Raw genomic sequence first — 14,377 nt, 5'->3', positions numbered from 1 at the left:
CCTCTGAGAAAGCATCGGGCATCATCTTCTGGGGGCCTCAGGGCCTGTAAGAGATCTCGTGAGCTTTCTCTACCCCATGCCCACTTTCTCAGCCCGGCATCAAGTTGACAGGGCCCACACTGACCCCACAGGCACGAGGTTGGGGGCAGAAGCCTCCTAACCCAGCTTCTCTGGGGCCTGTGCCACCTGAGCGCTCACTATGGACTAGGTCTGACGTACCCATGGCCACGTCCAGTCCAGGGACAGCTCTGGCGCCCCACAGGGTGAATGGAGGGAGAAGCCACAGGAAACATTCTGGGGAGCCCTGGCCCTCCTTCTTCTCTGGAAAAGGATTCCAAGAATGGAGTTGGGGGAGGCAGATGGGGACCCCCCAGGTGTCTTGTGTACACTGGAGCCCTAGCGAGGGGCTCACCACTCCACCCTCTTTCCGCCTTCAAGCCCCAGCAAGTCCCCTGCCCACCATGCCCACCGGGGGGCCAGGGTGCTGACACAGGAAGCTGGCAGGGCTCCCGGGTGGGCCTCTCCATAAGAAAGAAGGACGCGGAGGCAGGGTAGAAACGACTGTGTATTCCCTGGTTACAAAGCGGGGCTGTGGCGGTCATCAGCATGTCCGGCGGGTCAGCAGACCAGCAGGGCCTCGTCGTCACTGGCCTCCAACGTTGGGGAGCGGGGTGGCGGGGGGCTCCTGCAGACTCCCAGTGGCTCTGATGGGTGGGGGCCGGGGGTGCCACCGGCAGTGAGGGCCGGGGGGTAAGGGTCCTGGCCCGAGCAGGACTCCTGAGGCACGTCCACAGGGGCTGGGCTGTCCACCAGAGGGTCCCTGCCAGCCTTTCTGTCCTTGTCAGCCAGTCTGGACTCCGAGGGGTCCCGCAGGCCCGAGGCGGGCGGCGCGGAAGGTCCCACCTCCGAGGCGTGGCTGGGGGCGCCGGGGGGCCCCTCCCCTGCTGCCCCCAGGCTGCTTGTGTCCGTTAAGGGTGCCGAGGGTTCCCGGGCAGCCCCCGGTGCCGGCTGGAGGAGCCCGTCACCCAGCACCGTCTGGGAGGTGCGCGCGGCCGTCAGCAGCGGGATCTGCCCGCGCGACGCCCGCGGCCGGTGAAAGAGCCGGTTCCAGAGGCGGCCGAGCCTGCGGCGGGAGGGCCCGCGGCGGGAGGCGTGTCTGCGCATCTGTCGCCGCATGGCCGTGCGCAGGTTCTGTAGCACCGAGGCCTGGAGGGTGGGGCGGAGGCTGAGGAGGCAGAGGTCAGCACGACCCCACCCCCGCCAAGGGGCCCCCTTGTCCCCTCCCCTGGCTGGTCACCCTGCCGAGGCCTCATCTCCCACCTCCCTCAACCCCAGGACCAGCCCGGTTGTACAAACCCTGGGCCTCCCCGTCTCCCGCGTTCTCTGAGGTCCGGCTGGGCGGGCCGGGGGCTGGGGGCGGGTCTCCCGTTCGCCGGCTCACCTGGGATGCACTGTAGACCGGGAAGTCCTCGACGGGTGGGATGAGGCCCTGTGCGATGAGCTGCCCGTAGGACGGGGGTGCCTCCCGCCGCACAAACTCAGCCTCCAGGCGTGTCATCTGGGTCTCAAAGGCCCTGAAGGCAACAGCAGAAGGGCAGCATGGCAGGCCGGCCAGACGAGGGTGGGGGTCGCACTTCCCGCCTCCCACGGGGCGCCCCCCAGCGGCAGGATGTGGGCCCTCCTCCCTCCATCCGGGCATCCGGAGGGGCCCAGACCCGAGAAGCCCCGGGTGGGTGGCCCACGGCTGCAGGAAGCGTGAGTCCAGGCCCTCTCTCCAGGAACAGGGAGGAAGCGGGGCTCCGGCCCCAGCGCCCACCTGTACTCCTGCGTGCGCAGGGAGTAGAGTTTGAAGGCACAGCCCAGGGCGATGACAAGCAGCAGCCCGCAGACCAGGCTGCCAATGAGCGCGGCGGTGATGACTTTGCGGGGCACCGCCGCCAGGCAGCCGTGCTCGTCGCTGCCGTCCTGGCAGTCCTCCTGACCGTCACAGCGCCACGTCTCGAAGATGCACAGGTTGGTACCGCAGTGGAAGGTGCCCGGCTGGCAGGAGAAGCAGTTCTTCTCGTCCGCACCGTCGGGGCAGCTCTTCTGGTTGTTGCAGCGGTCGGCGGGCGTATAGCACAGGCCGCTGCCCCCCTCGCAGGGGTACTGGTCCGGGGGGCAGGCGGGGCAGCCCTGCTCGTCCCGGCCGCTGGCGCAGTGCCACCAGCCGTCGCAGCGCTGCGGCTCCGAGAAGCAGCCTTGCTCGCCCGGGTCCTCCGCGTCGCCCTCGCGGCTGCTCCCGCACGGCTGCTCCCACGGGAGGCAGTAGCCCTTCACCTGGTAGGTGGCGTTGAAGCCGTGGCCGGCGCTGCGGGCGCGGGCGTGGTAGGCCACGGTGAGGCGGCCCTGGGCGGCCTCGAGGCTCACCGGCCGGTGGTTGCTGCGGTAGGAGAGCGTCTGCAGCAGGCGGTCCCCGCGCTCGCCCAGGCCCTCGTACACCTGCACGTAGTCGTCGTAGCCCAGCCGCAGCTCCAGCTGCAGCAGCACGCGCCGCGGGTCCTGCGTGTCCACCAGCCATGTGCAGTGAAGGTCCGAGGGCCCGCGGGCCGCACCGAACAGGTCTGGGGAGGCGAAGGAGCCGTAGAAGCTGCCCAGCCGCCGGCCACAGGCCAGGTCGGGACAGCCGGCCTCGTCGGAGCCGTCGCCGCAGTCCTGAGTGCCGTCGCAGCGCCGCTCGGCAGGCAGGCAGCGCGTGGAGCGCGCCCCGCTGCAGGGGAACGTACCCCCGGGGCACAGGCTGCCTGGCGGCTCCGAGGCGGGCGCCGAGCAGTTGCCCTCATCAGAGCCGTCGCCACACTCGTCCACGGTGTTGCACTGCCAAGGGCCCGGCAGGCACTTGCCGTTGTCACAGCGGAACTCGTCAGCCTGGCAGGATGCCTGGCCCAGCTTCCCTGCAGGGTGAGGTGCGTGGTGGAGACAGTCAGGGGCAGCAGAACCACCCTCCTCCTGGGGCCTGGGGCCAGCAGCCTGCGGGAGGTACCCCTGCTCCCAGCAACGCCTCTGCAGGATTCAGGGAGAGGCAGGACCCAAGGAGAAGGGCCCTGGACTCTCTCTCTCCCCAGCCACTTGAGGGGCAGAGACGCCTCGAATACCAGGGAGGCTCAGTTCCTGACCTGAGCCAGGGTCTATAAAGTGGGGTCAGTGATCTTGAGGGGTTTCAAGGCACCCCGAGGCAGCAATGTGACCAGTTCCTGTCCCAACACTGGGCTCCAACAGTTGGGTACTGGGGGAGAGCCAGCAGGGAGGAGGCAGATGGAGGGTGCCACCACCACCCCTGGGGAGCCCATAGGCGCGCCCTGCCATTGATGTTACCTCGGATGTAGGAGAGACGGAAGCCCTGGGCCTGGCCGGAGCTGGAGGCGTCCGAGTGGAAGAAGATCCAGACGTGGTCCCGGGCGGAGATGAAGGCGGGCGGGATGGCAGAGCCACAGAGCCGGAAGGCCTCCTGGCGGGGCGGGGCCGCGGGGCCCAGCATCAGCCAGTCCAGGGAGCACTGGTGGGACTCCTCCACGTCAAAGTTGCGGAAGCTGCAGGGGGCAGGGAGGACCGCAGATGTGAGTGGGTGGTCAGAGACCAGCAGGTCATGCCTAAACTCACAGCAAGGACGGCCAGCCCCAGCATCCCCTCTCTCTTCTACTCCCAGCCGCTCAGCAGGCCCCCAGGGGTCCGAGAGTGGCTCCATGAAGAATCAGGACAGTGTGGACAACTAGGAACATGTCAGCCCCCAGGCAGCTCTGTGAAGGCCTCCTCTCTGCCTCTCCACCCTCCATCAGAACACACGTGGTACCCCAACCGAAGGCCACATGGAGGTGGAGGCAGGAGTCCCATGGTAGGCAAGTCCCCCCACTTACACTCTCCCCTGAAGAGCAAGGTCCAAGGGTCCAGATCCCCCCATGCTGGCTTTGCTGCAATAGGCCCGGCATGAATCCCAGGCCAGGGCACACAGGGGACCCGTGTGCACAGGGCAGGCCTGGGCTGGGGCACAGCTCATCCCCTGGGGAGAAGCACTGGCCCAGGCTGTGGATGAGCAGCGCTGAGGAGTACTCTAGAAGTGGCCGAGGAGGCTGGCGTCTTTGAAGAGATTCCCAGTGGCCACAGGGAAACAGGCACAGACCCTGATGTGTTCCCATCACACCTCTGGCCTTGGAGACGTGGAGTGTCTGGGTCTTCCAGGCTTTGCATTTACGAGAGTGACACCCCAGCCAAACATCCCCATGACCATCCCCGTCTAGGGCTCCAGCCTCGGTTCCACCATCTGATCAACTCACCCCGCTTCCCTCCACATCCCCGCAGCTTGAGCACCTGGCTCGTCCCTGTTTCCCTCTCCTGCTGAGATGGCCCCAAGGGCCCGGGGGCAAACCCGCTCTGGGCTCAGTGCCAGCCTGGCCTCAAGCCACCCCTGCAGGACAGACAGGACACCCCTGCCACCTCACAGATGACTGGGCCATGCCCTCCAGTCCCAGGGCTCCCCTCCCTGGCAGGCCCGAGGTGACAGACAGCCCCACAAGCCCATGAGAGAGGCCCAGGTCTGGGAAGCCAGCCCCAGAGACCCACACCCACATGTTCACATGCATACAACTCGTACATGTGCACACAGAGACTCACACATGTATTTGCACACCTACACATCTCACACACATGCCCACCACGCCTACACACACATGTGCTCACAAACGCACATACACGTGTCCTTCATACCTGCTCAGGCTGGGCTCACACACATACACAAGCACACGTGTGTTCACACACACACGTACACACACATCTGGTCACTGTACTTGTTGCAGGCACTCACATACACACCATCACACATGCAGCACGTGCAGGCCCACATCGAGTCCCTCTGACACCCCAGTGCCCCCATACCTGATGGTGATCATGTCCCCGCGGTCGCCCTGTATGTACCAGCTGCAGTTGGTGCCCGGCGGGTAGTTGAGGGGCCAGGCTGGGCTGTAGATGACGCCACGGCGTGCAGTGTGCTGCTCCAGCTTCCCGCTGCAGGCGGCTGTCAGGAGAGGAGGCTGAGAGGTGCTGGCTTCACCTTTGGGTGGGAGGGGGCAGTGAGGGAGGGGGACATTGAGCCCCCCAGCCCAGGACCCGAGCACAGGCCTTTCCCAGGTGGGATCAAGGCCAGCCAAGGTGGTCATGGCCAAGGGCATGGGCGCGCTGTGAGACTTCAGGGAAGTGGTATGTATGGCGCGGGGAGAGGAGGACCCACATGGACTCGGGACAGTCCACCCTGTGCCCCAGAGCCCAGCTCTTCTCCCCTACCCTCCGCGGGGCTGGGAGCCAGCCCACCAGCTCCCTTTGGCACCTCACAGGTAAGGCCTCTTGGCCTCGGGTCTCAGCTCAGTGGAGAATCCTGCAGCCCTAGGCCTGGTGGCCCAGCATAAGCAGACCCACTATGGTTCCCTGCCTGCCACCCCACCACCCCAGGACTGGCCTAATACAGGCCTCATTCAACACATGGTTTCTGAGGACCTACTATGTGGCAAGCACAGTTCTAGGCATGCTCATAAGACAGGTAAAAGTCTGGCTCTGTGGGGCTCGCCGACTGGGGGAGGAGCAGACAGACTATGCAGATTCCCTGAGCGAAATGAAGATTATAAAACAGGCCTGAAGAGAGGGGCCGATATCCTGAGGTGGCTGGAAACACAGGCTGGGTCTGATGGCATCTTGTGTGGCATTTAGATTTTATCCTGAGTGTGAGTGGGAGGCCACCAGGGGGGCATGTCATAACCAGATGAGGAAACCAAGGTTCAAAGAGGGTCAGTGAGTTGCCCATGGCCACACAGCGGGTAAGTGGCAGAGTCAGGGCCCACCCTGGTCCTCTAGTGGGCTGGGCCTCTCATTGTGTCAACCATCCACTGTGTCAGTGAGCACAAGTCATCACTCAGGCCAGCACAGGTGATGAGTGCCTCTATGCCCAGCCCTGCAGGCTTCATTGTACCCACTTCATTAGTTACACATGCCCTCTGCGACCTAGCAAAGCTCACACAGCCTAAAGGTGGCAAACCCTGCCCTGGTGTGCCCTGGCCTTCGCAGGACCAAGCAAGGCTCTGAACTTGGTTGCCCCAGCCCCTCACAGCCCCTTGCCACACTTCTTCATCTGATCTTCACAACAGCCTGTGGCACAGGCACAGATAGGCCCATTATACAGGTGGAGAAACTGAGGCCCGGGGAGACAAATCATAGTGCTTTGCCCAAGCCCCGCGATACCACCTACCTCTTCACTCTCCCTGACCCCTGACTGTTGCCCTGCAAGCAGGGTCTCTCTGCTGGCTCTCAACAAGACTCTTTGGAATCCCAAAAGGCTCAAGTGCAAAAAGGAAAGTGAAAGCCCTCCAGCAGCTTCCCATGCTCCACCCGTGGAGGTTCGGGTGATCCAAGGCTGTGACCCACACGGGGTTAACCCCCAGCAATGGCTCACAGGAGGATCAGGGGCTGGAAGAGAAACACCCACACCAACCCTAAAGCAAGGCGGACCATGTCAGGTCGCCATCAGAGCCTTGACAGCCCCGAGTTGGTGAGTTACCAGCCAGGGCTCCCCACTTGGCACTCACCAGGGCCTGGGAGGTCAGCCTCCCTGAGCCTCAGCGTTCTCGCAATCCAGGAGGGTAAGGACTACACAACCAGAGTGGTGATCAGGGGCCTAAGCAACTTGTTTCCTTGGATGGGTGAGGCTTTGTGGGCTTCACAGAGACGCTGACCTGGGGACCCTGGCAGGTGTGAGGTCAGGGCTCCTCCTCTGAGATGCTGGGTGGGGGTCCCTAGGCAGGGCTGGGAGCACATCCTCCCCCCACAGTGAGTCTCTAAAGCAAACATTACACCCAGAGTCAGATGCTCCATCAGCCAATGTGGGAGTCATCCCTGTGCCCTCAGCCCCCAGGACAGGCCTGAGGCAAAGCAATACCCACTGTGGCCTAGAGGCTTTCCCCACAAGATGGAGCCCTCGTGGAGGCCGGGTTTCTCCCCCACACTGGCCAGAGAAAGCCAGGCCTGCAGGGACCCACGTCTGGCCCTCTTTCATGACATAGGGAAGCCTGTCTCTCCAGACCACCAGCCTCGTCAGGAGCAGATAACCAGACACTGCTTCCCAACAATCCCCTGACAACATGTTTCCCCAGACATGCCTCACCCCAAGTGCCCCTCGGATGCCCCAGACATTTCCCCACTGGGGGCAGCAATGTCCCTGAGTCACTGTTAATTCTTCTGCAAGGGCGGGTGGGCAGAGAGACCAGTTACTACAGCTGTCGGCCTGGCCCATGCAGAGTGACCGTGGACGGGGAGGGAGGCTGGGGTCCCTCCAGAACCCCAGACTGGACGCTGCCTGGCCGTGGGCCTGGAGGGCATCACCAGCTCAGACGACCAGCCCCAGGCTTCTCTGTGACGGCAACCTCACTCCCATCCCACTGCCACCCCAGCACCCAGGTGCAGGTAGGGGAAAGAGCTTCATGAATCCAGTCCAGTCCTGGAGTCCACACTGCCGGTCGCACCCTAGGCCCCAGCTTGCCCTTCAGTGAAATGGAATCAGAGGGTGCTGCTAGTCTCAGGGTGGCCGGGAGATGTGGGCGAGCGGCAGTCTGGAGGCAGACATGCGTGTGGGGTGAGTAAGGGGGATACCTGTGGGAGGTGAGGGCAGAGACGGCGTGTGTGATAGGGGTAGGCAGTGAGGGGAGCTGGGAGATACTGACGCAGGATGGAGGCTCTTGGGGGTATTTAGGGGCAGTCAGAGAAGTCTGTGTGAGTTTAACTGGAAGTGACCTGTGTTCACTTGGACAGAAGTTTTGCTCAGGTCAAGGTAGCCTGCTAAAGGGGGCAAGGGGTGACTGAGCGCTTTCAGACCAGCATCCTTCTTTCCTGGTCCAAAGAAATGTAAAATACTCCTGAGAGGGCATGAGCAAGCCTGAAAACATACAGCGTGCAGATCTGGTTTCCAGGGTCTCCCAGCACTCTGGACAACCTGCCAGTGTGCTCAATGACTGGGAGCCGGGAGCCCCAGCAGAGTGCCTGGGCGAAGCTGCCAGATGAGCGGAGAACACCCTGAAGACGCTGCCCAGGCTCACCACCCGGGTCGCAGCAGCCAGAGTCTGGGGTGACGGGGGTGGGTTATCCAACCCAGTTGGTGCCTGACAAGCTGGGGCAGGATGGGGCTGAGAGGCAAAAGCCTGTGAGGTCCCCGGGTGGCCCAGCTGGGCCCTGCGGAGGGACTGAGCCCAGTGAGGGTGGGGAAGCGGCAGGCGAGACAGTGATGACCCGGGTTCCTCACAGCAGGAATTACAGGGAAACCCTGAAAGTGCGGAGGCACGGCGCTTCGGGTGGGAGGAGGCACTCTGGCAGCCAGAAGCTGGTCTCTACTTCTCTCAGCAATGCTAGAGGGTGAGAGATGGGCTCTAGGACAGCCTCAGCTCAGCCCAGCCCCTGTGGCCACACAGGCTCCGTGTGCAGCCTCAGGACACCGGGGGTGGGGGTGGGGGGCAGGCACAGACAACTTGAACCCCGCTGGCAGCCAAACAGGAGGCTGAACCTGGATGGATTTCTCTCCTGGCTCTACAGATGGACTTTGTCCCTGGAGCATCTCTTTTCGAACCCGGGGCAGAAATGTTTGGAGCCACATGCCCGCCCACACACCAGCAGGGGGCCTGGCCTGGGACTCACATGTATAAGACCTGCCACCCCCTTGTCCCCTTCGCCCTGCGCCCCCTCTCTACCATGGCTGCCACGGACGCCTGACCCAGGTGAGGCCAGTCCGTCTGGTCCTGGAAATTGAGGTGGGGAGACTGCGTGGTTAGCTGTGGGGGCCATGACGTCAGGCAGGACTCAGGCCGGCTCAACGCTGAGCGAGGCCGGGCCCTGAGCCAGCGCGGTCAGCAGCGGAGGCCAGGCTGCAGGGGCAGGAAGGAGCTGGTTGAAGGGAGAACGGGAAGGGAGGCTGAGAGTATGCATCTGAGAGACAAGCCTTTGAGAGCAGCTTCTGTGAATCCCGAGCCTCCCCATCGCAGGGACAGCAACCAGGAGACAGCCCACCCCAGCCCACCCCCACCCCCGCCTCCCTGAGCTGCCTCAGTGGGTCTGTGCTGCCAGCCAGGCCCTGAGCAAAACTATTAATAAAAATCCCAGGTACCTCCTGCCCCATGACACAGCTCAGGACACAGCAAACAAGCCCGCAGACTCCAGTTCCCGAGACCCTTCTCAGATGTCTCCCCTGGCACCAAGGGACCCAGGGCCTGGGCCCATGCATTCACCAACCCCTGGCAGCCCCCTCCGCAAAGGGCAAATGCCCCTGATGGCCTCAGCCCTGAAGGCTCCCGCTCCTGGCAGCCTTTGCTGCACTTGGCACTAGGCCCAAGCATGAAGACAGCCAGCAGATGGACAGACCCGCTCTGACAGGCAGGAGGCAACCACGGAGTTCAACTGTGTTTTCTTAGATCCTGTGTGTCTATTTGGCACCTGCTTATCACAGGGCCAAACCATCAGCCAAAGTGTTTACATCTCTCCTGCAAATCGGTGTCCCTGAAACTGGTCTTTCCCTGGCAGACTGGCTGATGTGAGACTGAACCCCTACAGCCTTCTTACCTAATTCACACACCAAGCCAATATTTCATCCCAGGGTCAGGTAGCTGGCACGGACAGACCACCCCGCTAGCCCAGAGCCCTTAGGGATTAGCCAAACTAGCCAGCTCTAAGATGTTTTCTCTGCCCTGTCTTGTTCTGCTCACCGAAACTTCGATCAAGGCTCTGGCCAAAAAGGCTTCCCCTCACTTCTGCCTGCCTTGACTAGACCTGGTGTTGCCCAAGTGACCCTAAGTGGTATGGCATGTCCCCTCCTCGCGAGACACATAAGTAACAAATTCTTCCATCAATGGCTTTGGCCTCTGTGTTGGCACTCAGTCATACCTTCCTAAACTAAATCCCAGGTGTAATTTTAAAGCAGGCAGGCATCTTATGGTGCCCTATGGTTCTCTGGGATCCCCACTGCCTACAGGAAGCACAGTCTGCCAAGTGTGCAGGCCATGACAGTTTCCTAGTGGTATGAGGCTACCACGTGCAAAAGCCGTGCTGAACACCTTACCTCCCTGGCCCATTTAACCAGGCTTCATGGTTAAATGCACCCATTTTACAGAAGAGGAAACTGAGGCTCAGAGAGGTATAAGCTTGCCCAATGCCACAAAACTCCTTTGTGATGCAAAGATGCCCAGGAATTGAGATTAAAAAAAAAAAGGCCAGGTGACCTCAGGGGTGGAGCCAGGATCCTGAAGGCTGGTACTCAAAGGTCACTAAACCAGGAGAGCAGGGAGGAGGGGAGGAAGGGGAGAAGCGTGTTACTCACCTAAGGCAGGAACGGCACTGCTGAACCGCCCGGTGAGAACAATGTTCACTGTGGGAAACACAAAGCGGGTTCAGTGGTGTGGGGGAAAGGAGGAGGAGAGGGGGTAGCTCTTGGGGCTTAAACACTTGAGGTGCAAAACAACACAGCCCAAACTCCAAACAGCTGGTTCTCTTCATCTCGAAGGGTAAGGCCCAGAGCACTGTTACAGTCCTGCTGGGATGGGCAGAACGAGAACCCCAGGGGACCTCAGGACTCACCCAAACACCCATAGTGGGAGAGAGCAGGGTGCAAGCCTGGCTGCCCCAGACCACTCCCGCCATTCCCCATGCTTGGGAATTCTAACTCACGTGGGAGGGGGTTTGCTTGTATCTTCTCGGGCTTGGGACCCACGGGCCTTGACCATCCTTCAGGGAAAGACCTTGCTCAACCCGGGCCTTGCTCAACCCAGGCCTTGCTCAACCCAGGCAGGGGCCCTGCTTGTGAAGGGGGCTCCTACCAAACTGTAGGGCTTCCTCCCTCTGAGAGGTCTTGCCAGCCAACCAGGGAGGGAGGGAAGCAGTTCTGATCACCCCCATTCTACAGGCACTTACAGCTACCAGGGTTCAAGTTCCTCCTCACTACCCCGTGCTGACCTTGGGAAGAGAGGCAAAAAACTTGCCTGCCACCTACCCCTTCAGGTACCCACCACCATGGGATCTGCCCTTTGCTTTCACTGAATGCTTTCCTGCAGCAGTTATGGGAGCAGAAGACGTAGGCACACTCAACTTCCTGAGGTCCAGGGCGTCCCCTTCCCCAACATCAAGGATGTGAAGGGAAGCAGAGAACATCTCTACAGGGGTCAGCCCATGTCTGGTGAAGAAGAGAGCCAGCTGCCCCCTGGCAGGACACCCAGCCTCTGCTGGGCGGGGAGGGCCTTGGGGGAGGCCAAAGGGTCTGCCCCTTGCCTTGCACCCTGGGGGAAGCCAGGCACTCAGGAGCATGGGACCACACTGACAGACTGGGGATCAGGCACTCTGGGGGCCATGAAGCTTACTGAGATCTGCTCACGCAGCTAAGGCAGGGGCCTTCCCCCAGCTCCTAGATTCTTGGGGGCAGAGGAGAGTGAACCCTAAAATGAACAGGCTTCTTTTTTCACTTTGTCATTTCAGTGGCTTCAACAAACCTGCTGGGATTACAGAGCCTTCACTGATGACACCATAGGGTGTCCCCTAATGACCCCGGCTTAGATAATGGCCTCCCTCCATCATGGTAAATAAAGGAGCCATGTGGCTAGAGGATTTAACCCCTTGCTTCCCCTCTCCCGCACACAAGGCCCTGGAAAGGTGGACAGAAAAGCTCTGGCAGGGCTGGATGGGTCCCTGGCCCTCCCCAGACACATCGCCCTGGGCTGCTGAGGCCTGCCCTGCTGGGTCTGAGAAGACACAAAGAGAAGACAGGAGTCATTCTAGCAGCTGCCTCCTGCCGCGCATCCCTATCCCGGCTCCGGCTGGCTCCCGCCCCCAACCCACTCCAGGCAGGAAATAGTTCTTCGTTCAGGGGACCACCGGCCCCAGCGCCGGTGGCTTCGCCTTTGTCCGCAGCTCCGGAGGCCCGGATCGCCCATCGCCGCCAGGCTAAGAGCGGGGAAGTCAGGCAGAAAGTCACTGCCCGCCAATCCCAGGCGCCCGCACAGTGGGCCGCCCCGCGCGCCGCTCACCCGGGCTCCCGGGCGCTATTCTGAACCCGGCTGAAGCCGGGGCTCCGCGGCCGGAGTCGCCCTCCCAGGCCTAAGACCCCAGCAGGCCAGACTGCTGGGGGCCGCAGTCTCCTCGGCCTCTAGCAGGAGCTTTCGCAGTGCCCGTCCCGGGAGCCACAGCCGCAACCAGCGGAGAGGGGCGCCCCAAGTCCGACCAGGGCGCGGCGCGGAACAACGAGGCAGGGGACCGATCCCGCCGCGGCCGCGCGGCCCACTCACCCAGGCAGACGACGGCGAGCTGCGCCCGGGCGCCCGGCGCCCCCTCCGGCCCCGCGGCCGCCAGCTTCTCCATGCTGGGGCCGGCCGGCCGCCCGCGGGCGCCGCCTCCTGCCCAGCTCCTGAGGCTCCGGCTCCGGCTCGGGCCCCCGAGGCTGCTGCGGCCCGGATGCGGGCGGCGGCTCCGGCGGCGTCTTTGTGAGGCGGCGGTGCAGGCCCGCAGCGCACGCGGGGCCACATCGGCCGCGGCGTCACGGGCCCCGCGGGGGCTCAGCGGCGGCCGCCAGGGAGGACCCCCGCCCGCCGCTGCCCCCGCGCCCCGGGCCCCGCGGCGCAGCCGGCCTGTGCCCGGGGGCCCCCGGCGCGCCCATGCCCCGCGGCGCGCAGCCCCCACGGCCCTGGCGCCCCCCGGCCGCCCCGCGCTGCGCCCAGCCCGCCCGGCCGGTGCCGCCGGTGGAGCGTCCGCGGGTCTGTGGGTCCCGCCGCCCGGCCCCTGGCCCGCCCGAGCCCGGAGGCCGCGCCGCGCCAGCCACGTGACGCGCCCGCCGAGCCGCAGTGGCGCTGGCAGGGCGGGTGCGGGCGGCTGGGGCGGGCGGGGGGCGCGCGCCCCGCCTCGGGTGCTGGACAGCTCCGCGCAGGCGGCCCCTGGCCGGTGCGCGCCCTCCCGGCCCGAGCCTGGCGCTCGCAGCAGCCCTCCTCCCCGCCCAAGAATCGGTGCCTCCCGGAGCCGGCTGAGATGCGAGGGGAGGGGAGGGGTGATGGGTAGGGGGTGGCAGAGAAAGGGGCTACGAGGAGCTGCTAAGGGGACCTGAGGACAGGACCGCCCCTGGTGGCGCAGGACTAAGGCCTGTTTTCTGTGTGAGGACCTGCCCCCCTCATTGGCCGCGACCTGAATCGCTCTGCGCAGAGCCAGGCCTTGAGGGGACACTGGTGACCAGGCGACCATTCTAACAGGCCTCTGGAAACCCACCCCTCCCGGGGCCCCAGAGGCCACGCAGTCATCCCGAGAGGCACTGGGAAATGGAGAGAAGGCCTGTTTTCCAGCATCTTCTATCCTGGAGTGTTGTCAACCAAGGGAATGGGCCCAGTAGAAGCCGAAACCCTGGGAAACAGTTAGCGGAGACCACCTAAGGGGCCAACCCTCCTTTCTTGAGAACCTTGTGAAATGGGAGGTCCCCAGAGGTTCCCTCCCTGTCCTGGCTGCTGGGTTTAACCTTCCCTGCTTGCCTCCCCAAGCCAAGGCTCAGGATTCGTCCCCCCTTGATGTTCCCTGTTTTGCAAAGAAGGTAGAGAGAAACCGGTGTTCTGTTAGTGAACATTGTAGACAGAACATTGTAGACGTTGTAATTCAACTAACTCATTTTCATAGTACAGGCCAACTGGATTTTAATTTTTTAAAATCAGGAGAAAACAACTTTTAGGTTTTCTGTCTTCCCTTGTTCTCTCTCTCTTCTAATTCTTCTGGTGATTTTTCCAAAGCGGACTTCTTGGGAGATGTATTAAAGGATTTAAGAATCAAATAACAGGATAAATGACTCATTTATGGTAAAGAGCACTAGCCTGCTGTAATTTGGTTTCAAAATTTCATCAGGCTGCTGACCACTCTGTAATGGGTGTTTATGCTTGGCAAAAATGTTCAGCAGAAGTAGGGATAGGCAGAGTCTGCAGTTTTGTTTCCATCTGAAGATGCTTTCTGCCTCAGTGTATGTTTTGAAAGCTATGTGAGGAATCCAGGGTCAACACCAGTGCCCTGGGGAGTCCTATTGGAGCTTGTGGGGAATGGAAAAATATGAGCTCCTATCTACACTTCTCAAATACAAAATATGTTGAATCAAGTGGAAAAGCATGGCTAGATATAAAGCTCCAGTTTGCCCAATCTGTTCACACCTCACCGTCAACCCTCATAAACCCACAGACCAGAGCATAGACAGCCGGATACCCTTCGGTCAATTGGGAACAAGTCTTCCCACTGCCCAGTAGAGCAGGGTCAGAAAACAACCACCACCTAACTTTATGTAAACTTTTGATAGTTTGTTTAGCACGATTTTTTTTGC

The 14,377-nt window shown here is 62.2% G+C and overlaps 1 protein-coding gene across 3 annotated transcripts; it reads right to left on the bottom strand.

Annotated features, from left to right (window-relative positions):
• Positions 1-547: 547 nt before the first annotated feature.
• On the bottom strand, positions 548-12,852 carry LRP3 (LDL receptor related protein 3). 3 transcript variants are annotated; one of them, XM_043899083.1, is made up of 7 exons: positions 12,327-12,852; positions 10,373-10,420; positions 4,909-5,083; positions 3,355-3,569; positions 1,817-2,933; positions 1,442-1,574; positions 548-1,225 (listed from the first exon to the last, which is right to left on the bottom strand). In XM_043899083.1, exons 1-7 carry the CDS (start codon positions 12,397-12,399, stop codon positions 1,022-1,024), a joined length of 1,965 nt encoding a protein of 654 aa, XP_043755018.1. In that variant the 5' UTR covers positions 12,400-12,852; the 3' UTR covers positions 548-1,021. The 3 variants fall into 3 exon arrangements, with proteins under 3 accessions (XP_043755018.1, XP_043755015.1, XP_043755016.1); XM_043899080.1 differs by having other exon boundaries at positions 548-1,206; positions 12,327-12,848; XM_043899081.1 differs by having other exon boundaries at positions 548-1,206; positions 4,909-5,047; positions 12,327-12,848.
• Between the last annotated feature and the right edge of the window lie 1,525 nt (positions 12,853-14,377).

Source organism: Cervus elaphus, chromosome 4 (genome assembly GCF_910594005.1).
Source record: "Cervus elaphus chromosome 4, mCerEla1.1, whole genome shotgun sequence".
Classification (NCBI taxonomy): Eukaryota; Metazoa; Chordata; class Mammalia; order Artiodactyla; family Cervidae; genus Cervus; species Cervus elaphus.
The sequence above is the reverse complement of the archived record's forward strand: the minus strand, read 5'-3'. Positions and strand labels throughout refer to the sequence as shown.